This window comes from Nerophis ophidion, linkage group LG16 (genome assembly GCF_033978795.1).
Source record: "Nerophis ophidion isolate RoL-2023_Sa linkage group LG16, RoL_Noph_v1.0, whole genome shotgun sequence".
NCBI classification, from domain to species: Eukaryota; Metazoa; Chordata; class Actinopteri; order Syngnathiformes; family Syngnathidae; genus Nerophis; species Nerophis ophidion.
Genome location: NC_084626.1, coordinates 16,824,999 through 16,852,498, shown reverse-complemented (window position 1 = coordinate 16,852,498; position 27,500 = coordinate 16,824,999). Strand labels below are relative to the sequence as shown.

The 27,500-nt window shown below is 40.5% G+C and overlaps 1 protein-coding gene and 1 long non-coding RNA gene across 3 annotated transcripts in view; one reads left to right on the top strand and one right to left on the bottom strand.

Annotated features, from left to right (window-relative positions):
• The window catches only part of ptprt (protein tyrosine phosphatase receptor type T), a 489,779-nt gene extending 468,400 nt beyond the window's left edge, over positions 1–21,379 (top strand). The window contains exons 33-37 of the mRNA XM_061874425.1: positions 1–22; positions 1,373–1,498; positions 12,359–12,522; positions 16,200–16,335; positions 18,600–21,379. The exon at positions 1–22 is cut by the window's left edge and continues 110 nt beyond it. Of these exons, the coding sequence (XP_061730409.1) occupies positions 1–22; positions 1,373–1,498; positions 12,359–12,522; positions 16,200–16,335; positions 18,600–18,653 (502 nt within the window). The 3' untranslated portion in view covers positions 18,654–21,379. The remainder of the gene's footprint in view (positions 23–1,372; positions 1,499–12,358; positions 12,523–16,199; positions 16,336–18,599) is intronic.
• The window catches only part of LOC133535026 (uncharacterized), a 27,095-nt gene continuing 11,485 nt past the window's right edge, over positions 11,891–27,500 (bottom strand). Inside the window, exons 2-3 of one of the 2 annotated variants that reach the window (XR_009802129.1) lie at positions 20,663–20,781; positions 11,891–12,520 (exon numbers count right to left, since the gene is read on the bottom strand). This is a non-coding gene — a long non-coding RNA (uncharacterized LOC133535026). Of the gene's footprint in view, positions 12,521–18,563; positions 18,833–20,662; positions 20,782–27,500 lie in introns of those variants that run through there. The other variant, XR_009802130.1, reaches the window with a different exon arrangement.

Sequence of the window (27,500 nt, the reverse complement as noted above, 5' to 3'; positions counted from 1 at the left end):
CAACGAAATGGACGCTACACAGGTACGCCAACGCATCGTGAAACAAGGCCATGGCCAAGCTTGCTCCAGGCAAAAATGTATTTTGAATGTCAATTTGTATAATCATACAACCTGTCATGATTCACTTAAATAGAATTATAAATATGTCAAGTTTCCTTTTACTCTATAGTGTGAGGTTATCTGATTAATTTAGGATTTCTATTAGTTGATCATAATAAAATATATTTATAATGATTTTTTATAATTATTATTTTGGTGCATCGCCTGTTGGTTAAACCTCCCCTGTCTTTAAAACCTAGTGATACTGCTGTTTTGAACTTTAACCAAAGTTCCTTAAAAGCACCACAATTATGTGCTATGTAATGCAAAAGTGGAAAAAAACCCCGGATTGCGAATGCCGCCAACACAGAGCGTCTCCACCGTCCGACAATCCCCGTTCTGATACGCATCGTCGTAGCTCCGCATTCCGGCGAAGTAGCACGTACTTTTACGAGGTCTCGCGAATCACATGACACGGGAAGTTGTAGTAAAGTGACCCACAAACCGTTTATTCTGTCCCAGATTGTTTTCATTGTTTAAAAATAGAACAAGTGCATTCTGAAAATGTACAAATCATAATGTCGTTGTTGTTGGTTTTTTTTTTATAGTAACATGTTGCAGTTAGTAGTATTCTATCTTTATTTGTCGTTATTTATACTTTCTGAATAAATTATGTGATAATGTTCATCAGTCAACTCATTGGTGTAAGTTTGCAATCCATCAAGATTAAACAATATCAAAATCAAATTACAGGATGTTATTTGTGTAGTTTGCTCATTTTCCTTGACATCATGCGTTTTTTTTTTTTTTCCATATGTAGCATCCTCAGCTACAATCGGGTTGTAGCTGAGCTAGGCACCAGCACCCCCTGTGACCCTAAAGGGAATATGCGGTAGAAAATGGATGGATGGATGTAGCATCCTCTACAAAGATACAAATAATTGCTATTGCGACATTTAGTGGACACATTTAGAACAGCGGTTTGTTTCATTCAAAAATTCCGGCTCATTTTTATACTTAGCAAACTCATCCAACGGGGCGGATGAAGCCTGTTCGCCGCCCACTGCTATAGAAGGAATGAACCATTTTTGCAAGGGGGTGTAGGTAATGTTATACATTCCTGATTTGATTAAAACAACATATATTATCTGAACTTTTACAACTTCATTGCCATGCACCAGGCCTTACTCCTCTCAAATGCAATGTATGCCAGCGAGCACTTGGCATTAAATAAATCATCAGAACGTGTCAAAAAAAAAAAATCCATGAAGTCAGCAGTAAATGTGACTAACATTATTGTATTCCTCCTTCTCCTCCTCCACCTCTCTTTCAGTTGTGTATGCAGTACTGGCCGGAGAAAAGCTCGTGTTGTTATGGTCCCATTCAGGTGGAATTCATCTCGGCAGACATCGACGATGACATCATCAATCGCATCTTCAGGATCTGCAACATGGCCAGGGTACGTCTCCCGTCTGGTCACCACACATATTTGTCACACAGCATATCAAACTAGGCCAAGTGAGTCTCTGGAGGACCCCCTACCCTCGGCCCCCTGTTCTCTTCCGTCCTCCTCGTCTCATTGTCCTTTCAATCAATAAGGCTCGCACTTTAGCGGCGCCCTGTTGTCGGCAGACTCCAGTGTTGCCTCATCAACCCGCCGCCCCCGCTCTCCACATTCAGCATCTCGCCGGCCGCACATATTGCCAGCAGAGCGTGAAATAGTCGGAATCATTGCCAGCCGGCCGCCAAGCCATCAGGTGCAGAGAGGGGAGGTTGTTATAAAAACCAGAGGCTCCAAACATTCCTCTCAGGGAAGGGGAGAAACATAAGATACGCGCTGCTTTCGTCTTAGCCCGCCACGGAAAATCGGCCTGACGGCGGCGGCAGACTTTTTCTGTTTCAGTCCGACGGATGCCAAGATGCCTCGGGGCCCAGTCGAGCAAAAAGTGCCATGAAATTGAATTAAAGGACGTTTAGTGAGAGAACAACAAGCTTTTTCGACGTGAAAAATGAATCATTTCAGTCAAAGTAATTAAGGAGGAAATAAGATGACTGCCGCTGGCGTCACTTTTACATTTTTACTGCGGAAGCAACGGTTCCCTTTCTTCCGTCTTTTAGCGCTATTATTTTTCCACAATTTTTTCATTGATTTTCAATTTTTGGTGAAAAAAGGAGATAACACAAAATAAAAAAGACACAAAATAAAATAAAATAAAAATGAACATTACACACATCCACATTGTATTATGATGTAGTTGGCCGTGTACCCCATTGCCTGATATAGTCAAGTAAAGGTTTCCACATATCTTCAATGTCCTCTGCCATCCTTCCAGCATTGTAAGTCAGTTTTTCCAATGCAACATAGTTTGCCATTCTTTATTCGTAGATTTATTGATCGTACTTTTTTTTTTAAATAATGCAATCAATCTCTTGGCCTACATTAGTCCAAAGTCAATAAAGTACGTAAGTTAAATTTTATTTATAAAGTGCATTTCACAGAAAAAATCACAAAGCGCTTTACAAAACGTAGGTAAAATAAAACAGCAATTGAATTTAAAAAATCAGGAGCAACATCATAAAAAGGATACAAAGTGGATTTAAAATTATACTTAAAAGGCGCATTAACTAAAAGCCTTCATAAAAAGAGAAGTTTTCAAATGTTTCTTAAAAGTTTCAACACAGTCAAAATCACGGAGAGACTGGTGCAAATTGTTCCAAGGTTGAAGTGTCTTGCTCAAGGACACAACGGACGTTGACTAGGTTGGTAGAAGCTGGGGATCAAACCAGGAACCCTCAGGTTGCTGGCACGGCCACTCTCCCAAATGCGCCACGCTGTCCCCTGCAATGCTTTTAATTTGTCAGTAGAAGATTCATCATCATAAGATAACGAAGCTAAGTAATAAAATTAAAATTGGCCTTTTTCTGTAAGATGTGTATTTTTGCCAACAATTTGCACATTGTTTTAGTGTCACACCCCCCATTAAACGTATGGGTTGAAAGGAAGAATGTTCTGTAGAGGGTTTGCCTTGCTTTAAAATCAATGTTATAATTGCCAATGGTAAACATTTATAAAATTTGGGCAAGTAACTTGTCTTTGATCTTTTTATAACATTAGGTCCAGGCACCTTAGCGCTCTTCCATCCATCCATCCATCCATTTTCTACCGCTTAATCCCTTTTGGGGTCTAGGGGGGCGCTGGCGCCTATCCCAGCTACAATCGCGCTCTTATTGTTTTGAATTCCTTTGAAATGGATTCAATAGTTAAATCACAATCTAATCTGTTAATGTTTGAAATTGATATAGATCTAGAAATGTGTTTTGTTCGTCTATTGTTTTAGATGTTTCTGATTTATATTACATTTGGTAATACCCTCTAATGCTGTCATTTATTTCCAGTAGATCCTAGTTGTGTGAAGTCTTAATGCAATTGGTCTTTCCAATTGCATCTTTTTAATTTGCCAAGATAGCAGTTTTTCCAGCTTTCTCTACTTGATCGTAACGAGTCTGCCCCAGGGCAGCACGGTGGAAGAAGGGGTTAGTGCGTCTGCCTCACAATACGAAGGTCCTGAGTACTCCCGTCCAAAGGCAAAACCCAGTAACTCAATTTTGGTCAAAACTGAGCTGATAATAATTTTGGAGTTCCTAGGTGATATGCTTTACATTAGTGTATGCGATATTGTAATTTGTTCCGTAAGTAAGCTGTTACGCGCATGGCAGGACCTATCAACTACCACATAACCGCGTAGATACAACAGAAAAACCTAGTATCTCAAGGGACCAATCGGAGCTTCTTTGTCAGTCGCCTTATTGTCTATAATGAGACATTTGCACGAATGGGGGCCGACGGTCAACCTGATTATGTGATATTATGGCACGAGGGGATATTTGGAAGATTGGCCCAGGACGTTGCAAGCACCTTCATTAAATGTATTGTTCTTGATTCTTCCCCTTGCATACTCTTTTGGGCAGATAACTGTGGAGGTCAAAATAAAAACTGGACGCTGTACACGGCTCTTGCCCAATGTGCAAACGCAGAATGGGGCCCACCCGAGATTGTGATAAAATATCTGGAGAAAGGGCACACGTTCATGAGAGCAGATTCAATCCATGGCTCAATCGGCAAGAAAATGAAAGCTCAAGAAATCATCTATACGTTTGATGACTTTGTAGATCTTTGTAAGACAGCATCAAGATAGATTGGTTTTCCTTTGTTTTCTCAAAATCAGCTAGAAGTGAGTTACTAGGTTTTGCCTTTGGACGGTAGAGTAGTCCTGGGTTCAATCCCGGGCTCGGGATCTTTCTGTGCGGAGTTTGCATGTTCTCCCTGTGACTGCATGGGCTCCCTCCGGGTACTCCGGCTTCCTCCCACCTCCAAAGACCTGCACCTGGGGATAGGTTGATTGGCAACACTAAATTGGCCTTAGTGTGTAAATGTTGTCCGTTTATCTGTGTTGGCCCTGCGATGAGGTGGCGACTTGTCCAGGGTGTACACCGCCTTCCGCCCGAATGCAGCTGAGATAGGCGCCAGCGACCCCAAAAAGGACAAGCGGTAGAAAAATGGATGGATGGATGGATGCATAGTCTGCCTCAACCACAAAAGACCAACAAGTGCTACTTTGTCAGCTGACAGTTTGTTATATTGGGTTCTTGGTATCAGTCGGTCCTTCTTTTTCTTTAACAGAGTCATAGTTCGCAGTAAGGTTTATTTCCTAAATTTTTGTTTAGTACGGTAGCATCGCTAACCCAACAAGGGACCCCTTCCAGTAGCTCAACCCACTCAGCTGATGACTTTATGCAATTCTTTAGTAAGAAAATTGAAGTCATTAGAAAGGAGATTAAAGACAATGCGTCCCAGCTACAACGGGGTTCTATTAACACTGATACGATGGTATATACGGCGGATACTGCCCTCCAAAATAGTTTCTCTCGTTTTGAGGAAATAACATTAGAGGAATTGTTACAACGTGTAAATGGAATAAAACAGACAACATGTTTACTTGACCCTCTTCCTGGGAAAATGATCAAGGAGCTCTTTGTATTATTAGGTCCATCAGTGCTAAATATTATAAACTTATCACTCTCCTCGGGCACTGTTCCCCTGGCATTCAAAAAAGCGGTTATTCATCCTCTTCTTAAAAGACCTAACCTCGATCCTGACCTCATGGTAAACTACCGACCGGTGTCTCACCTTCCCTTTATTTCAAAAATCCTTGAAAAAATTGTTGCGGAGCAGTTGAATGAACACTTAGCGTCTAACAATCTATGTGAAACCTTTCAATCCGGTTTCAGGGCAAATCACTCCACGGAGACAGCCCTCGCAAAAATGACTAATAATCTATTGCTAACGATGGATTCTGATGCGTCATCTATGTTGCTGCTCCTCGATCTTAGCGCTGCTTTCGATACCGTCGATCATAATATTTTATTAGAACGTATCAAAACACGAATTGGTATGTCAGACTTAGCCCTGTCTTGGTTTAACTCTTATCTTACTGATAGGATGCAGTGTGTCTCCCATAACAATGTTACCTCGGACTACGTTAAGGTAACGTGTGGAGTTCCCCAGGGTTCGGTCCTTGGCCCTGCACTCTTCAGCATCTACATGCTGCCGCTAGGTGACATCATACGCAAATACGGTATTAGCTTTCACTGTTATGCTGATGACACCCAACTCTACATACCCCTAAAGCTGACCAACACGCCGGATTGTAGTCAGCTGGAGGCGTGTCTTAATAAAATTAAACAATGGATGTCCGCTAACTTTTTGCAACTCAACGCCAAAAAAACGGAAATGCTGATTATCGGTCCTGCTAGACACCGAACTCTATTTAATAATACAACTCTAACATTTGACAACCAAACAATTAAACAAGGCGACACGGTAAAGAATCTGGGTATTATCTTCGACCCAACTCTCTCCTTTGAGGCACACATTAAAAGCGTTACTAAAACGGCCTTCTTTCATCTCCGTAATATCGCTAAAATTCGCTCCATTCTGTCCACTAAAGACGCTGAGATCATTATCCATGCGTTTGTTACGTCTCGCCTCGACTACTGTAACGTATTATTTTCGGGTCTCCCCATGTCTAGCATTAAAAGATTACAGTTGGTACAAAATGCGGCTGCTAGACTTTTGACAAGAACAAGAAAGTTTGATCACATTACGCCTGTACTGGCTCACCTGCGCTGGCTTCCTGTGCACTTAAGATGTGACTTTAAGGTTTTACTACTTACGTATAAAATACTACACGGTCTAGCTCCATCCTATCTTGCCGATTGTATTGTACCATATGTCCCGGCAAGAAATCTGCGTTCAAAGGACTCCGGCTTGTTAGTGATTCCCAAAGCCCAAAAAAAGTCTGCGGGCTATAGAGCGTTTTCCGTTCGGGCTCCAGTACTCTGGAATGCCCTCCCGGTAACAGTTCGAGATGCCACCTCAGTAGAAGCATTTAAGTCTCACCTTAAAACTCATTTGTATACTCTAGCCTTTAAATAGACTCCCTTTTTAGACCAGTTGATCTGCCGTTTCTTTCCTTTTTCTTCTATGTCCCACTCTCCCTTGTGGAGGGGGTCCGGTCCGATCCGGTGGCCATGTACTGCTTGCCTGTGTATCGGCTGGGGACATCTCTGCGATGCTGATCCGCCTCCGCTTGGGATGGTTTCCTGCTGGCTCCGCTGTGAACGGGACTCTCGCTGCTGTGTTGGATCCGCTTTGGACTGGACTCTCGCGACTGTGTTGGATCCATTGTGGATTGAACTTTCCCAGTATCATGTTAGACCCGCTCGACATCCATTGCTTTCCTCCTCTCCAAGGTTCTCATAGTCATCATTGTCACCGACGTCCCACTGGGTCATTATTGTCACCGATGTCCCACTGGGTGTGAGTTTTCCCTGCCCTTATGTGGGCCTACCGAGGATGTCGTGGTGGTTTGTGCAGCCCTTTGAGACACTAGTGATTTAGGGCTATATAAGTAAACATTGATTGATTGATTGATTTCCAAGTCTTTAATTTGTTTTTCTAAAGTTTCCATTTCTTTTCTTTTTCCTTTGATTTTGTACTTGTATAGCTAATTAGTTCACTTCTAATATACGCCTTAAATGCCTCAGATCTTATACTAGGGTTGGTTTCATCAGTGTTGAATTCAAAGTAAGTATCAATTTTATTGGCCATGTGGTTAACAAAGTCTGGGGTTTGTAGCGAACTCACTCATAAGCGCCAATTTGGCGGGGTATGAAAACATTTCTCGATATGCATTATAGTGAGACAGCTGCGTGATCACTAATTCCTATGACATCATACTAGCATGCTTCAACTTTAAATACAAGCACTTGTGATACTTAGACTTAGACAAACGTTGATCCACAAGGGAAATTGTTCCAAACTGTAGCTCAGTTACAAAGGATGGAAAGGATAATGCAGGTATAGAGAAGAATAAAAATGTACCATGGTAGCAATATAAAATATAACATACTGTATATGTTTTATTTACATATTACATATACAGCATATAATATATACTGATATATTCTATTTTTATATAATATATACAATATATAACAAATCCCTATGTGCAATATTACAGTATATGTAACAGCTGCAGCAAAAAAAAAAAGGGCAGCATAAAATAAAGAGTAGATCTAGCAGAAAATATACATTATAAACAAAGAGGGGTAGCTAACATGGAAGGTGTCAGGTAATAGACAGATATCATCTATTGCTGTATGGCGAGTGATTATACAGCTGGATGTAGTGCGTAATGAAGTAGTTTTTGAATCGAACACTGTGGGAACGAAACTGAAAGAGCCTGTTGGAGTATGAGCTCCACTGTCCCTCAATTGTCTGGTGGAGTGGGTGGGCAGGATTGTCCATGATGGCCAGCAGTTTGTCCCGTGTCCTCCTGTCCATCACTGACACAAAGGCCTCCAACTGCGTGCCAATAGTTTGGCCGGCCTTCTAGATCCGTCTGTCTATCCAGTTGAAAGGCCTACTGTATTTAGATTATCTTATTCAAACGGGGATAGCAGGTCCATTCTATGTGTCATACTTGATCATTTTGCAATATTGCCATATTTTTGCTGAAAGGATTTAGTAGAAAACATCCACGATAATGTTCGCAACTTTTGGTCACAAATAAAAAAGCCTTGCCTGTACTAGAAGTCGCAGACGATGACGTCACCCGTGTGAGGGCTCCTCACGTCCTCACATTGTTTTTAATGGGAGCCTCCAACAAAAAGAGCTGTTTGGACCGAGAAAACGACAATTTCCCCATTAATTTGAGCGAGGATGAAAGATTTGTGGCTGATGATATTGATAGCGAAGGACTAGAAAAAATAAAAATAAAGAAATAAAGTAAAGAAGAAAAAAAAGGTGATTGCATTGTGAGCGATTCAGATGTTTTTAGACACATTTACTAGGATAATTCTGGGAAATCCCTTATCTTTCTATTGTGTTGCTAGTGTTTTAGTGAGATTATATAGTACCTGATAGTCGGAAGGGTGTGTCCACGGGTGTGTTGACGCCAGTGTCTGAAGGAATTAGTCACGGCAGCAGCAGCACGACATTGATCTCCGGTAAGAGGCTACTTTTTACCACATTTTTCTCACCGAAATCTGCCGGTTGACAAGTGGTCGGGATCCATGTTCGCTTGACCGCTTTGATCCATGGTAAAGCTTCACCTCCGGGAATTTTAAACAAGGAATCACTGTGTGTTTGTGTGGCTTAAAGCTAAAGCTTCCCACCTCCATCTTTCTAATTTGACTTCTTCATTATTATTTGAACAAATTGCAAAAGATTCAGCAACACAGATGTCCAAAATACTGTGTAATTGCGCGTTGAGAAGAGACGACTTTTAGCTGCTAGTGGTGCTGCGCTAATATGTCCCCTCCAACTCAAGACGTCACGCGCAGGCGTCATCATTCGTGTCATCATTCCGCGACGTTTTCAACAAAAAACTCCACGGGAAATTTAAAATTGTAATTTAGTAAACTAAACCGGCCGTACTGGCATGTGTTGCAATGTTAATATTTCATCATTGATATATAAACTATCAGACTGCGTGGTCGGTATTAGTGGGTTTCAGTAGGCCTTTAAGTCCCTTTTGCTGGTGCTGCTCCCCCAACACACCACTGCAAAATACAGGGCACACGGAAATAATTATGGCGAGAGCAAGACCTAAACACAGGCAAGTCACAAGAATATTCTTTATTACTTGGATTACGCTACCTCCATTTTTCAACCAAGTTAAAATCAGCTATTTATTGTTTGATTAATTTTCTAGTTTGAGCCTTGGTAGTGACGACGCCCGTAGAGCGAACCAACTTTGGTTCCAGTGTGCTATTAAAGCATCATCTAACAATACAACTTCCATGTACTGTAGACAAAGTAAGAAAGAAAAATCTTCAAAAAATGTAGGATCATCCTCATTTGGGCCATATATGCTTACTAAATTCAGTTTCAGTGGAAGTAGGCTGAGTTGAACAATTACTTGTATTGTTTTGGTCACTTAATATGGTATGTATTCAAGAATCAAATAACGCCCTTTGCATAATTTTTGTACGATGCATGTATCACCAGGCCACGTCAACGATTTTGGACCTGTTTAATGTCCGAGGGTGTGAAGTGTGATTCTTGTGGAAACACTATCTTTGATTTAAGACATTTAACTCTGTTTATAACCTCCTTCAATTTGCTTAGTTTGTCGCTACATCTGTAAGTTCAAGTTAAAACTCTACTATGCAAAGTGAAAGCCATTTATCAACAACACCCAGAAACGCTGCCGGCTTTGCTTTGCCCGAGCTCATCTAAGATGGACTAGCCCCCTAACATTCCAACTAGTCACCTAAATATTTTTTAAATCAGGAGTTTTCCTATTCTCCATTAAGTATTATTAATGAGACAAAAGCTATCCTTTACATAAACCATTGCTTTGTAGAGTGTGGAGTAATGTAACAAGTAATTGGACATATACACACAAAAAAAATACATTTGACACTTACCCTTACTCAGAGTTAACCGTGGGGCTGGTGCTGATCCACCTAATCGAGGACTAGCTACAACTATGACAACCTGACCTCTCCCTCAAAAAAGGTGTGTAGAAGTGCGTTTCACAACCACACACGTTGTAATATTGCACATACTATTAAGCCTTACTAGTCGTATTATTTAAACCGTAACAAAATAAAATACACTTCAATAATAAATAACGACTTTGTTGTAGTGGCACCAGGCTCTCACCGCAGTGTTATGACTAATTTGGAAGTTCATAGGAATAGGTGTATCTTCCCTTTGCGGAGGATTTTCATCTTGCATGGATTATAGATGAGTCTGCATAATGTTGCTGAAGTCGTTGCGTTGTTTCATGGTTTTTGCAGAGAGGTCCTCCGGTTTAGCAGAATGAAGGACCGAAAATATAATGATAAATTTCAACATTGTGTATGTGCTGAAAGCTTCATTTATGATCTCTGGCTATGGCAAAAGCCAAAGCTTTTAGGTTTTGTTCACGTTAGCTTTCTTTTATTTAGACATTCTAAGTTGGTGCTTCACGAAACACTGGTAGCAAAAATACGAACAATACCAAGATAATACTTACATTGGGAAATAATAAACGTTAAAAGTATATCAAACAGACCTTTAACCAGGTGATCATTGCAAACTCCTGCATGCTTCGACTCTGCTCCATTGGACTGGAGTGTGTGCTACTTGTCTGGTCGTCATTTCCACAAATCTTGCACTTTTCGGCCCTTGTGATAACCTCTGAAGGAACTCTAAAGAAACGAATATCCTTTCCGCGATTTGAACAATTTGCACAGCCGAAAACCACACAAGCATAGGACATTTGTTATTCAAGAAATACTAAATCGCGCCCAGTACCCATTGAGAACAGAGCTAGCTTGACCACCACGCATATTTAGAGGCAGGGACGGCACGTGAGACCAAAGTGAGGTCAGTAACATTCCAGAAATAAGCAACTTGGAGCTAGCAGCTACACAACAGCTAAGCACACAACACCACACGTGCGAGACATACGTAATAACTGTCCTATATTGAACAATATTGCATTCTAAAACAGCACATTGTCAATGTAGAAAGTATCAAATGATCCTATTTGCACATTACCTACACATGCAAAGTCTCCAAGTCAGAAGCATATTAAAAAGTTTCCAGTAACAAACATGTCCATATTGTGGTCACAAGGTGCTATAAAAAAAGCATAAGTCCACTGCAGACAGTTAATAATAACTGTATTAGTGTTTTTCATAGCTACCAATTTTCTCTGTTTGACTAATTTCACTCGATGAAAACTTTTCTTGCATTTCACACTACACAAAAAATATCAATATATAAGTATGTATGATTCCTGCTGATATCAGATCGGATCAATATCAATATTGGCCAATATTGAAGGCTGATACCAGTGTTGTATCTTATGTTGATATATAAAAACATATTGGGATAGATTGATTGGCAACACTAAATTGGCCCTAGTGTGTGAATGTGAGTGTGAATGTTGTCTGTCTATCTGTGTTGGCCCTGCGATGGGGTGGCGACTTGTCCAGGGTGTAATCCGCCTTCCGCCCGATTGTAGCTGATATAGGCTCCAGCACCCCCCATGACCCTAAAGGGAATAAGTGATAGAATATGGATGGATGGATATTGTCATTGTGATATTTGATCATAATAGCGCAGAATGCAACACCACACAAATCTTGTCTTTAAATATCAACTTCCGGTTCAGGTGTTGTAATGTGAAAAATGTCCAGTATTTTTTTTTTCATTCCTGCTGGCTTGTGATTTTTGTTTGTGTGAAATCTAAAATTAAAATCAAACCAATTTAGATAGTCACTGTTTCTAAGCACTAAAAAATAAGGTTTTATTTTTCAATTGTATATTTTGTATTTCAAAATAAAATTCCGATAAACCGAGAATTTATTTTACACTCCCATTCGTAAAACAAAAAATCCATGACCACACAGACCTCTTTAGATTGCTTTGTTCGATAAAGTATTGCTCTTTTCAACGAGCAGCAGGCCCTGCTGGGGTTCGCCCGAGTCCAGCTGAAAGCACCCCCAAATTTTACAAAAAATATGTACTTTAATTTTTGTTTTGCTTGGTTACTTTTTGCCCTTTCCACAGCATCCCTAGAAATCGCATGCATTTGTGTCATGGCCAATTTTGCAATTATTGTTAGATTTAGATTTAGATTATTACATAAACTAGCACCTGGTATATTTGTCAACAATCAGCAGAGTGGACTTAGATTGTTCTGTTTCATGACTTTTCCAATGTTCCGTTTCAACACCTGCCTCGCCTTTTTCTCAGCCTCAGGACGGCTATCGCCTGGTGCAGCACTTCCAGTTCATTGGTTGGCCGGCCTACAGGGACACTCCCCTGTCCAAGCGCTCCATCTTGCAGCTGGTCAGGCGGCTGGCCAAGTGGCAGGAGCAGTATGATGGCGGAGACGGGAGAACAGTGGTGCACTGCCTGTAAGTACAAATGTAAACATTTTAAACATAAGAACAATGTAAACATTGTAAACAATGTACTAATTGATCAAATTGGTGAATGCATTGTTTACAATGTTGTAAACATAAAAACAATGTAAATATTGTAAACAATGTATCAATCAATTAATACATTGTTTCCATTGACAACATGAGAACAATGTTGTAAACAATCGTATTAACCCACTAAAGTGATTCATGCATTGTTAACAATGTTGTGAACATAAGAACAGTGTTAACATTGTTAAAGAATCATATTAAACAATTAATAATCATTGTAAACCATGCATTAACCGACAGAGTCTATGCATCATTTACATTGTAAACAATGTATTAATAATTTTATAGACTCATTGTCGCAGTCTTATTACGATAACCGATACAGTATGGATGTAAAGATATACATATTTCATATCACGGTCTTTGTGACCCAAATTATCCCAGTTAATATTATTATCATGGTACTGTTTAATGTGCTCAAAAGTACTTATACACACTTAAAACTTTGAACCAGGTTTTATTTAAATAAAACATACAGCAAAATAGACATACAATGTACTCTTATTGGCAGAATAAATATTAACTATTAAATATTACTTTTATTTGAGTGTTTGGATATTTTTATCTTCTTCATTTTAATTTTTAAAAGTTTTTTTAGAGTGTGTTTTTAATGATAAATCCAAAATCAGGTTTTAGACGTATCACTTCTGGTTTATGTGACGTCACGCAAGTTCATTTGCTGTTGTCATTATTCCTTCGTGTAGTTGTCGATCACTCTGTTCTAAGATGCCAAAGTCTGTAGGTTTAATGTAAACAATTAAATTGAGGAGTGATTTGTGTATATAGGTTCATATCAATCAATACATCATCCGTCCATCCATCCATTTTCTACCGCTTATTCCCTTTGGGGTCGCGGGGGGCGCTGGTGCCTATCTCAGCTACAATCGGGCGGAAGGCGGAGGGCACCCTGGACTAGTCAACACCTCATCGCAGGGCCAACACAGATAGACTGACAACATTCACACTCACATTCACACACTAGGGCCAATTTAGTGTTGCCAATCAACCTATCCCCAGGTGCATGTCTTTGGAAATGGGAGGAAGCCGGAGTATCCATCAAAGTTTATTTATACAGTCCTAAATCACAAGTGTCTCAATGGGCTGCACAAACCACAGCGACATCCTCGGCTAAGATCCCACATCTGGGCAAGAACAAACTCAACCCAAGGGGATGACAATGAGAAACTTTGGAAGGGGCCGCAGATGTGGGGACCCCCTCTCCTTGGCGACCGGTGCAATGGACGTCGAGTGGATCATAGTGGGGCCAGCAGGGGATCATCTTGAGTGGAGACAAGTCAGCAGTGCAGAGACGTCATCAACTGATGAGTGGTCCACTCCGGGTTCCGACTTTGAACAGCTAGCGCCTCATCTATGGTCAGCTGATAATCTCTCTACGTAGGGCAGAGCAGAAAAGAGACGGCAGATCAACTGGTCTAAAAGGGGGGTCTATTTAAAGGTTAGAGCAGGGGTGCCTACACTTTTTCTGCAGGGGAGCTACTTTTCAATTGACCAAATCGAGGGGATGTACCTCATTCATAAATATCATTTATATCTATTTATATATGAAAGAGACGTTTCTGTTAACAAGTTAATGTGTTTAATGATAATACAAGCATGTGTAACACATATAGATGTCTTTCTTTCACGAAGATAAGAATATAAGTTGGTGTATTACCTGATTCTGATGACTTGCATTGATTGGAATCAGACAGTAGTGATGATAGCGCCCACATTTTTGAATGGAGGAGAAAAAAAGTCCTCCTTTCTGTACAATACCACATGAAAGTGGTTGGTTTTTGGCATCTTATTTATCCAGCTTCCATACACTTTACAAGAAAAACATTGGCGGCAAATTCTGTAGCTTGCTTGATTGACATTCACGGCACCCGTAGGTCTTGTGAGATGACGCTGGCTGCTGCGAGATCATTATTAAGAAAAAAATTACATAGAGGAAAGCGAGAACAACTTTTTATTTCAACAGACTCTCGCGCCGTACCTTCCGTCAAAACTGTAAAGGCCAACTGCGCATTTCCTATCTTCACAATAAAAGCCCTGCTTCATGCTGCCTGCGCTAACAAAATAAGAATCTCGGAAAGCTGGGGTGCACAAGCGATCACAACCCTTGGCTAGAGTATACAAATGAGTTTTAAGATGGGACTTTAATGCTTCTACTGAGGTAGCCTCTCAAACTGTTACCGGGAGGGCATTCCAGAGTACTGGAGCCCGAATGGAAAACGCTCTATAGCCCGCAGACTTTTTTGGGCTCTGGGAATCACTAATAAGCCAGAGTCTTTTGAACGCAGATTTCTTGCCGGGACATATGGTACAATACAATCAGCAAGATAGGATGAAGCTAGACCGTGTAGTATTTTATACTTAAGTAATAAAACCTTAAAGTCACATCTTAAGTGCACAGGAAGCCAGTGCAGGTGAGCCAGTATAGGCGTAATATGATCAAACTTTCTTGTTCTTGTCAAAAGTCTAGCAGCCGCATTTTGTACCAATTGTAATCTTCGGGGTATGTTGTTTATAAATGGAGAAAGACATTAATATTGTGTTAGCATTTAAACTAGTTAATTAGCTAGTGCTAGCTTGATTTACCAGTAAAAAATTGTTTTACTGTATTTTATTTTATTTTAATCTTTTATTTTTTCCTCCCATTCCCTCCCCTTGTTTACCTGTATCTCACCTTTTTTGTAAGGGGCGCCGGAAGTCGGCAGACCCGTCAGCGATCCTGTTCTGTCTCCCTGTAACGTTTTTCTGATCTTGAATGGGATAGTGCTGAAAATTTTAATTTTCCTAAAGGAAGTCTCCTGAAGGAATAAATAAAGTACTATCCATCTATCTATCTATCTATCTGTCTGTCTATCTATCTATCTATCTGTCTATCTATCTATCTATCTATCTATCTATCTATCTATCTATCTATCTAATGAGTTGTATCACCGGTCTGTGATTATATAAAATGTTATCAATCCCGGTGTTATGATCATTTAAAATAGTAATACTAACCGTCAGGAGCTGTACGACGGTTTATCCATAAACCAAAAATCAGGCTGAAGTTTAAGCAAAACTTTTCTGCGGAAAGCAACTCGTACAAAAAGTAGGCCATACGAAAACATAGATACAAATGTATTTCCACATTCCAGAGCCCAATCAAAACCTTCAAGCGAACACTTTCCACATTCCCAAATATTCCCACTTTTTTCCATAAAACATTACAGTTGAGTAATAATACATTTTCTACACAAATCTCCTTCTTTACTTAGCGTGATCCTAAAGTGACTTCTTGCTGGTTATTGTTTTCATTTGATGAAGACCAAGCAATAGAGGTTAACAACTAACAAGCTAAACGAAACCAAAAGGTGTATAAGTGTGATGTGTGCACACTCATGAATAAAAGATCACAGATCAATAATTCCACTTGATTACGAAAAATCGCCCCTTTGTTGAAAGGCTTTGCAATTCCATTTAGTTTGCAATTTGTTTGGCCGATGGAAGTGTGCCAAACAAATTGTTTTCTTTGGAAGCTTTAATGAAAATGTTGCTCTTTTTGAAGTTTTTATTGGTATTGTTTAATGACAAAGACATCCTTGCAGCACCGGCGGTGGGCGTTCTGGAACGTTCTGTGCCATGTGCAGCATCAACGAGATGATCCAGCAGCAGAACATCGTAGACGTGTTTCACACCGTCAAAACGCTGAGGAACAACAAGACCAACATGGTGGAGACAATGGTGAGGAAGTTGTCTTCTTTTTTTACTCTCAATACATAACATCAAAACAAACAAAAAAACAGTGAAGTTGGCACGTTGTGTAAATGATAAATAAAAACAGAATACAATGATTTGCAAATCCTATATTCAATTGAATAGACTGCAAAGACAAGATATTTAATGTTCAAACTGGAAAACTTGTCATTTTTTGAAAATATTAGCTCATTTGGAATTTGGTGCCTGCAACATGTTTTTAAAAAGCTGGCACAAGTAGCAAAAAGGACTGAGAAAGTTGGGGAATGCTCATCAAACACTTGTTTGGAACATCCCACAGGTGAACAGGCTAATTGGGAACAGGTAGGTGCCATGATCGGGTATAAAAGCAGCTTCCATGAAATGCTCAGTCATTCCCAAACAAGGATGGGGCGAGGGTCACCGCTTTGTCAACAAATGCGTGACCAAATTGTCCAAAAGTTTAAGAACAACATTTCTCCATGAGCTAGACCATCTACGGTCCATAAGATTATCCAAAGGTTCAGAGAATCTGGAGAAATCACTGCACGTAAGCGATGATATTACGGACCTTTGATCCCTCAGGCGATACTGCATCAAAAAGTGACTTCAGTGTGTAAATGATATCACCACCTGTGCTCAGGAACACTTCAGGAAACCACTGTCAGTAACTACAGTTTGTCACTACATCTGTAAGTGCAAGTTAAAACTCTGCTTTGTAAAGCAAAAACCATTGATCAACAACACCCAGAAGTGGCGCTGGCTTCGCTTGGCCCGAGCTCATCCAAGATGGACTGATGCAAAGTGGAAAAGTGTTCTGTGGTCTGACGACTCCACATTTCAAGTTGTTTTTAGAAACTGTGGACGTGGTGTCCTCCGGACCAAATAGGAAAAGAACCATCCGGACTGTTATAGGTGCAAAGTTCAAAAGCCTTCATCTGTGATGGTATAGGGGTGTATTGGTGGGTAACTCACATATCTGTGAACGCACCATTAATGCTGTAAGGTACATACAGGTTTTGGAGCAACATGTTGTCATCCAAGCAACGTTATCATGGACGCCCCTGCTTATTTCAGCAAGTCAATGCCAAGCCACTTGGTGCATCAGCGTGGCTTCATAATAAAAGATTGCGGGTACTAGACTGGCCTGCCTGTAGTCTAGACCTGTCTCCAATTGAAAACATGTGGCGCATTATGAAGCCTAACATACCACAACAGAGACCCTGGACTGTTGAACAACTTAAGCTGTACATCAAGCAAGAATGGGAAATAATTCCACCTGAAAAGCTTCAAAAATTGATCTCCTCAGTTCCCAAATGTTTACTGAGTGTTGTTAAAAAGGTACACAGGGGTAAAAATGCCCCTGTGCCAACATTTTTGCAATGTGTTGCTGCCATTCAATTCTAAGTTAACTCAGCTCGAACATTAGATATCTTGTCTTTGCAGTCTATTCAATCCATCAATCAATGAATCAATGTTTATTTATATAGCCCTAAATCACAAGTGCCTCAAAGGGCTGCACAAACCACAACGACATCCTTGGTAGGGCCCACATAATGGCAAGGAAAAACTCACCCCAGTGGGACGTCGACCATGATGACTATGAGAAACCTTGGGGCAACTCCCTCTACCCCCCAACAGGGGACCGAAAGCAATGGATGTCGAGCGGATCTAACATGATATTGACATGATATTGTGAAAGTCCAATCCATAGTGGATCTAACGTAACCGTGAGAATCAAGTCCAAAGTGGATCCAACATAGTAGCGAGAGTCCCGTCCAAAGTGGAGCCAGCAGGGAACTATCCCAAGCGGAGGCGGATCAGCAGCGCAGAGATGTCCCCAACCGATGCACAGGCGAGCGGTTCATCTTGGGTCCTGACTCTGGACGAGCGGTCCATCCTGGGTCCCGATTTTGGACAACCAGTACTTCGCCCATGGCCACCGGACCGGACCCCCTCCACAAGGGAGGGGGGGACATAGGAGAAAAAAGAAAAGAAAAGGCAGATCAACTGGTCTAAAAAAAGGTATTTATTTAAATAAGTTTTAAGATGAGATTTAAATTCAATTGAATATAAGTTGAAAATTATTTGCAAATCATTGTATTTTGTTTTTATTTACCATTTACACAACGTGCCAACTTCACTCGTATTGGGTTTTGTATATTTTGGTACGTGACGTAAGTTGTGTTCTTTTATAGTAAAAAAAAAACTGAACACAAAACGAGTGAGATGAATTTTTTTATTTTTTTAAACATCATTCTCTGTTTTGACAGGAACAATACAAGTTCTGCTATGAGGTCGCCTTGGAGGCGCTCAGCTCCTTCTGATCGGCCATCAATGGAACACATGGACGCACAACGAAACACACGGCTTTGTGTTGACGGACACCACGACCTGTCAGAATATGCGTGCATGTGTGTGTGTGTGCGTGCTTAAAGAACAGTCCTCACACAGACGTGTGCTTTTACTGCGACAGGCGTTGGCTTCTGTCACATTGAAGGACTTACTGTACAAAGGAAGAGAAGAAGAAGAAAATGTTTATGAAAGCTTTTTCCAGCTTTGTGTGGCTGCAGGCTGTGATGTGATTAATGTACAGTATTTGACTTTTTAGAATATTCTACGCCTTGAATGTTGTCTCCCTCTCCATGCTGGATGCACACTTGCACACACACACACGCACGTGGCCTTGGCTCCGCCCCCCCTGCCAGCGTCACTCACCTGGCAGGGAGGAGTCACGTGCAACAGCAAACAAGCCCCGCCTTTTTTAAACCTGAGTATCTTTGTTGGGTCAGGCGGGATGAGGAAGGAAGGTTCTTGTCACAGAGAGGCTGTAGTTAACTTAGTTTCTGTGTTCCTACCCCACCGGGGACAAAGGTTAACGGTGACACACCACTTTTTGGGCACCCTGCTTTTGCGGGGTACCGAGCACTTGATTGGAAGACAAGAATGTTTCCTCCGTTGTTACCCGAGCAAACGTGACGGTGTAATGCAGTGGTTCTTAACTTGGCTTCGATCAAACCCTAGGGGTTCGGTGAGTCGGCCTCAGGGGTTCGGTGGAGGTCAAAACACACCCGACTCATCGTGTCAATAAAAAGTTCTACCTATCGGCGTATTACGGATACGGCAACAGCAGCAGTCACACGGATTTGCAGTTGTGTAATTTGTTGTGAGTTTATGCACTGTGTCAGTTTTGTTCTTTGAACAAGGTGATGTTTATGCACGGTTCATTTTATTCACCAGTAAAAAAACATGGTAACACTTTAGTATGGGGGACATATTCACCATTAATTAGTTGCTTATTAACATGCAAATCAGTAACAAATTGGCTCTGAATTAGTCATTATTAAGTACTTATTAATGCCTCATTATAACCCTAACCCTCTCACCCTGGCCCTAAGCCTCTAAACCAGGGGTAGGGAACCTATGGCTCTCGAGCCAGATGTGGCTCTTTTGATGACTGCATCTGGCTCTCAGATAAATCTTAGCTGACAATGCAAAACAAGTAATGAATAATTCCACTGGTAATCACAGTTTTGATTGATTGAGTGATTGAAACTTTTATTAGTAGATTACACAGTAAGTACATATTCCGTACAATTGACCACTAAATGGTAACACCCCAATAAGTTTTTCAACTTGTTTAAGTCGGGGTCCACGTAAATCAATTCATGGTACGTGTTAAAAACAACGTTGAAAATATAAAACATTCTCATACATTTTAATCCGACCATGCGTTTCTTACCCCACCAGTTCAAGATGTCGCATTAAGAAGTATGTTGTATTTATTATTGGTTAGCTTCAGAAAAACAACCATCCATCCATCGTCTACCGTTTATTCCCTTTGGGGTCGCGGGGGGCGAAGATGCCTATCTCAGCTACAATCGGGCGATAGGCTGGGTACACCCTGGACAAGTCGAGCTTCAGAAAAACAATGTTATTAAAAAGAATAAGGGACTTATTATACTCTAAATATGTTGGTCTTACTTAAAAATAGTTGTATTCAGGGTTAAAAAATATTAAATGGCTCTCACAGAAATACATTTGAAAATATTGGGCTTTCATGGCTCTCTCCGCCAAAAAGGTTCCCGACCCCTGCTCTAACCCTAACACTAACCTTAACCATATAACTCTAAATTAACTCTTTGTTACTTAGAATATGTTCCCCTAGTGTCCAAAAACCTCTAAATTAAGTATTTGTTACTTAGAATATGTTCTCCATTCTAAAGTGTTACCAAAAACCCATAACTTTGTCTTGAATTAAAAAAAAAAAAAACTTTTATTTTTCACTAAGAAGGGTTCAGTGAATGCGCATATGAAACTTAACGGGGTTGGGTACCTCCAACAAGGTTAAGAACCACTGGTGTAATGGGATGACAATGTTGAGAGCGCAGGTTTGAACGTTGTTGCACATGTTGTGGATGGATGAGTGGCCCTGCTGGTGTGCATCCATCCTCGCTGTAAATAAAACAACCACAGTCAAACATTTTGTTTGTCTTGTTGCATTTCCTCCATTTTGTCCCAGCGTTGTAGTATTTTTTTTTTCTTTCATTTGACCGCATTCAGCTCTGCTTGCACCTGCATGGGAAAATACGCCAAATGGGAGAATTGACTGTTTAATGTTGGTCCAAGCAAACGTCTCGTCACAGAATGACAGCAAACATCCTCTCTAAGTTGTCTGCATTAAACTTTTTATTTATTGTTTTGTTTTTTTTCATTCTCTAAATGCATCTTATTTATTTTTTTTTTTTAATGTTAGTAGCAAAGTGTTCTTATGTTGTTTAGTTGGAGTCCGGTCAGGCTGGCTGGTGAAATCAGTCGAGCTGCTTTTAAATTGTTGTTTTTTTTTTGTCTTGAATTTGTACATTTGATTTGTATAATTAAAAGATGATTCCTTCAGCAAAGTGTTTAGATTGATATTGGTTGTTTAGTTGTTTGAAATGTGGTTATTATAAAATAAAGGGACCAAAATGCTAAACGTTTGATCTTCTCATTAAAGCTGTAATATAAGATGACCCTCTTATTTGGGGTACAAATAAAAGATGTCCAAAATCCATCCATTTTCTACTGCTTATTCCCTTTTGGGGATGCGGAGGGCGCTGGTGTCTATCTCCCCTACAATCGGGCGGAAGGCGAAGTACACCCTGGACAAGTCACCACCTCATCGCAGGGCCAACACAGATAGACAGACAACGTTCACACTCACATTAATTATTTAGTATTTAGGTGTTTTCAGGCTTTCACGAGTGAGGGAAGGAGCCATATGAGGTTGTTCGGTCGTCTGGTCAGGATAGGAGGCCACGGGGAAGACCCAGGACACGTTGGGAAGACTAAGTCTCCCGGCTGGCCTGGGAAGGCCTCGGGATCCCCCAGGAGGAGCTGGACGGAGTGGCTGGGTAGAGGAAAGTCTGGGCTTCCCTGCTTAGGCTGCTGCCCCCGCGACCCAACCTCTGGTAAGCGGAAGAAGATGGATGGATGGATGGATAATTTTTAGGCCAGGTGTGTACCAAATATTTTGGCCTATGAAAATGTAGCCTTTATCATCACTAGTGAATACAGTTATACATATTATTCACACAAACAATTAACCAAAATCTAACCATTTAATCCCAAACCTAACTATATACCTACCTAAAATATCAATTAGAAATGCTGAACCAGCATTTAAACCAAGGGCCGGCAACCTAAAACGCTGAAAGAGCCATATCGGACCAAAAATACAAAAAACTAACCTGCCTGGAGCTGCAAAAAATGAAAAATCTTATATGAGTCTTAAAGTGAAGGCAACACATGATGTAAGTGTCTAGATTAGCTATAACAGCCTACTATCAAATGACTATGCGTCACAGGCTGCTGCAAGTCTTTGTTGACAGAAATGTTAACATGTAATATTTATTCTACACATTTTTACAACATTAGAAACCATTATTGAATCAGAGGCTCCTCAGAAGGTGAGAACTCCTGGAAACGACTGGCTTTTAATGGCCAAAGGTATGTGTGTGTCCAAGTTGAAGGAAACAACAGGCTGTCTTTGTCTAATAGATTTAATACTCTCTTTGGCAAGCTAGGTAACGTTTGCTGTGGTCTGGAACAACATGGCAAACACAAAACTATCTGAAACATGCAAATATAAATTATGTACAAAGAAGATACAAGTAAAGGATATTAAATGAGATCAAATATACCTACAAGTGAGGCATAATGATGCAAAATGTACATACAGCTAGCCAAAATTGCATGTTAGCATTGATTAGCTTACAGTCATGCACTGACCTAAAACGCCTGATTAGCACTCCAACAAGTCAATAACATCAACAAAGCTCACCTTTGTGCATTCACGCACAGCATAAAACATTTGGTGGACGAAATGAGACAAAGAAGGAGTGGAAAATTATACATGTAAACAAACTGTAGCGTCACAGTCCACACTATGGTGATTTCGAGGACTGCTGAAATTAATAAGACAAAATTATGTTCACCAAATCCTCTCATCAGTGAAGCATACACACAATTGGAAAAGGTTTGTGTCATGTGTGTCCTCAAAAAAAAAACATGCTAAAATAAAAATAAAACATTTTACCAATTTCTTTTTCCAATTTCAATCAATCCATCCATTCATTTTCTACCGCTTGTCCCTCTTCGGGTTGCCGGGGTTACTGGAGCCTATCTCAGCTGCATTCGGGTGGAAGGCGGCGTACACCCTGGACAAGTCGCAACCTCATCACAGGGCCAATCCTTTTTTTAAAAAATGCTCCAGGAAGCCACGAGGTCCGCGGGTTGCTGGCCCCCGATTTAAAGGGTTCAGGTTTCTGATCCCTGCCGTGTTGAATGGTAGCATGTGCCATCCTTTGTACGGTTTACAATATTTATATGTCCATTATTATGATCATGGTATCCTAGTGGTTAGAGTGTTTGCCCTGAGATTGGTAGGTTGTGAGTTCAAACCCCGGCTGAGTCATACCAACGACTATAAAAGTGGGACCCATTACCTCCCTGCTTGGCACTCAGCATCAAGGGTTGGATTTGGGGGTTAAATCACTAAAATGATTCACGGGCGCGGCCACCACTGCTGCTGACTGCTCCCCTCACCTCCCTGGGGGTGATCAAGGGTGATGTGTCAAAGGCAGAGAATAATTTCACCACACCTGGTGTGTGTGTGTGTGTGACTATCATTGGCACTTCAACTTAACTTAACTATATTTGTCATTTTTATTCAAACATTTTAACGATACTGCCCTTATGCTGTCTGCTAAGATGATATCTTGTCTTCGTACGAATGTGATCGAGGACACCCGAATATGAAACCAAAACTGGAAACCTGACCTGAAATATACTTATAAAAGGGGAACCTTACGGTTGTAGTTTTGCAACAACTTTAGGAAAATGTAAAGCCTGATGAGGATGGGATTTAAACAGGAGCTTAACCTTTTAGCCTCCTTATCTGTGCAATTATTACTTTTTTGTTTACTAAAATGAAGTGAAACACTTTCTGTTTGTGGGGTTTACATCACAAAATGCGTGATGGTCCATGGTCCCGTCAGGGGAAATTAGCTCAAATGGTAGCGCGCTTGCTTATCATGAAAAAGGTAACGGGTTGATTGTCTACTCCAACTCTAGCTTTAATTGAAACCTCAACCCAAACTTAAAATTCCAGCCCTATCTTGAAACCCTGATATGAAAGCCAAATCCAAGCTTAAAACCACAGCCCTATCTTAAAACCCTAACATTATTTTGAAACCCACCTGTGTAGACCACAAAGTCCATGGCTCTAACCTCTTAGCCACCTCATCTTTTGGAATATGTTTTGGTCGAGTGGGCCCAAAATAATTTTTTACAAGCAAGCTCTACATCAAGAAACATGTTGTGGCGCCTTAATCCTAAAAGGGGGAATTACAATACCCAAAACCAGTAAAGTTGGCACGTTGTGTAATTCGTAAAATAAAAACAGAATACAATGATTTGCAAATCCTTTTCAACTTATATTCAATTGAATAGACTGCAAAGACAAGATACCTAAAGATCGAACTGAGAATCTTTGTTATTTTTTGCAAATATTGCTCATTCTGAATTTAATGCCTGCAACAAGTTTCAAAAAAGCTGACAGAAGTGGCAAAAAACACTGAGAAAGTTGAGGAATGCTTATCAAACACTTATCAAACAATTAGCCGGTTCACTCACAGGTGAAAAGGCTAATTGGGAACAAGTGGGTGCCATGATTGGGTATAAAAGCAGCTTCCATTAAATGCTCAGTCATTCACAAATAAGGATGAGGCGAGGGTTACCACTTTGTAAGCAAATTGTCCGACAGTTTAAGAACAACATTTCTCAACGAGCTATTGCAAGGAATTCACCATCTAAGGTCTATATATCATCAAAAGTTTTAGGGAATCTGGAGAAATCACTGCACTTAAGCAATGATATTATGGACCTTCGATACCTCAGGCGGTACTGCATCAAAAAGCGACATTAGTGTGTAAACGATATCACCACATGGGCTCAGGAACACTTAAGAAAACCACTGTCAGTGACTACAGTTTGTTGCTACATCTGTAAGTGCAAGTTAAAACAATACTATGCAAAGCAAAAGCCATTTATCAACAACACCCAGAAACGCCACTGTCTTCACTGGGCCTGAACGCTCATCTAAGATGCACTGAGGTAAAATGGAAAAGTGTTCTGTGGTCTGACGAGTCCACTTTTCATATTGTTTTTGTAAACTGTGGACGTTGTGTCCTCTGTACCAAAAAAGGAAAATAACCATCCGGATTGTTATAGGCACAAAGTTCAAAAGCCAGCATCTGTGATGGTATGGGGGTGTATTAGTGCCCAAGGCATGGGTAACTTACACATCTGTGAAGGTACCATTAATGCTGAAAGGTACATACAAGTTTTGGAACAACATATGTTGCCATCTGAGCAAAATTATCATGGACGCCTCTGCTTATTTCAGCAAGACAGTGCTACGCCATGTGTTACAGTAGCGTGGCATCTTAGTAAAAGAGTGCGGGTACTAGACTTGCCTGCCTGTAGTCAAGACTTGTCTACCATAGAAAATATGTGGCGCATTTTGAAGCCTAAAATACCACAACGGAGACCGGGGACAGTTGAACAACTTAAGCTGTACATCAAGCAAGAATGGGAAAGAATTCCACCTGGAAGGTTTCAAAAACTGGTCTCCTCAGTTCCCCAACAAGTGTTGTTAAAAGGAAAGGCCATGTAACACAGTGGTAAAAATACCCCTGTGCCAACTTTCTTGCAATGTGTTGTATCAAATTCCAAGTTAATGATAATTTGCGGGGTACACCCTGGACAGGTTGCCATCTAGCACCCCCCGCAACCCCAAAAGGGACAAGCAGTGGTAAATGGATGGATGGATGGATGGATGGATGATTATTTGCAAAAAAAAAAAAAAGTTTCTCAGTGGGATGGCGATACCGGCGATGCTAACGGGACCGGTAAAATTTAGAAAAAAATTTCAAAAAATACAAAAAGCAACTGGGAACTGATTTTTAAGTATCTTGTTTTTGCAGTCTATTCAATTGAATATAAATTGAACAGGATTTGCAAATCATTGTATTCTGTTTTTATTTACCATTTACACAACGTGCCAACTTCACTAGTTTTGGGGTTTGTAGTTTTTAGAGCACTATTTTAGCATGGGATCGTTGGCTGCATTCCCCAAATGTTACAATTCAGAAAGCTTCTCTTCTTGAAAAAAACAGTCTTTAATCATCCTAATCCATCAGAGTTTGAAACTAATATGAATTCCTGACATGAAAATCTAATACAAACTATCATTATCTTAAGACTTTTAATATGACTAGAAATCACACACTTAATAACAAAGTATGCACTGTACTTAGTATACTTATTGAAGTGTAAGTACAGAAGTGCACAAACTGAAACACAGCTAGAGTAAATCAAGGAGACATGCTAGCATGCGGAACTCGAACGCATTGCTGATAGAAAATCCTGCTGATTCTGAAGGGATGGAAAAAAAAACAAGAGGATTGTTTTGTTTCCTTCACCAATCACTCAGTGGATTATAAACCTTTTAGCAGACACCTCATCATTTATTGAGGAGCTCATCAATATTCACGAGTCGCAATTAGCATATTCCCAAGGACAGACCTTGCACTTTGGCGCTTTGACCGTCAATCAGGAACATGGAGGCGCTTCCTCGGAGGGATGACATCTGTCAGCCCAGCTTTCTGTCTGTTTCCAGGATTACAACAATGTCACACATGACCCAGGTGCGAGCCACAAGCTAGCGGGAGTGGATCAGACGTTGCTAGCATAGTAGCGGTATTAACAGTTCTAGGCCGCTCATCCTCACTTTCTTCTACAGGACAGGTCAGGAATTATATTTATTTAGCGATTTTCTTTAGTGACTCAAAGCGCTTTACATAGTAAAACCCAATATCTAAGTTACAAACCCCGTTTCCATATGAGTTGGGAAATTGTGTTAGATGTAAATATAAACGGAATACAATAATTTGCAAATCCTTTTCAACCCATATTCAGTTGAATATGCTACAAAGACAAAATATTTGATGTTCGTACTGATAAACATTTTGTTTTTTGCCAGCAACACGTGACAAAGAAGTTAGGGAATGTGGCAATAAATACTGATAAAGTTGAGGAATGCTAGTCAAACACTTATTCGGAACATCCCACAGGTGTGCCGGCTAATTGGGAACAGGTGGGTGACATGATTAGGTATAAAAATAGCTTCCCAAAAAATGCTCAGTCTTTCACGAGAAACGATGGGGCGAGGTACACCCCTTTGTCCACAACTGCGTGAGCAAATAGTCAAACAGTTTAAGAACAACGTTTCTCAAAGTGCAACTGCAAGAAATGTAGGGATTTCAACATATGCTGTCCATAATATCATCAAAAGGTTCAGAGAATCTGGAGAAATCACTCCACGTAAGCGGCATGACCGGAAACCAACATTGAATGACCTTGACCTTCGATCCCTCAGACGGCACTGTATTAAAAACTGACATCAATCTCTAAAGGATATCACCACATGGGCTCAGGAACACTTCAGAAAACCAATGTCACTAAATACAGTTTGTCGCTACATCTGTAAGTGCAAGTTAAAGCTCTAATTTGCAAAGCGAAAGCCATTTATCAGCAACATCCAGAAACGCCGCCGGCTTGTCTGGGCCCGA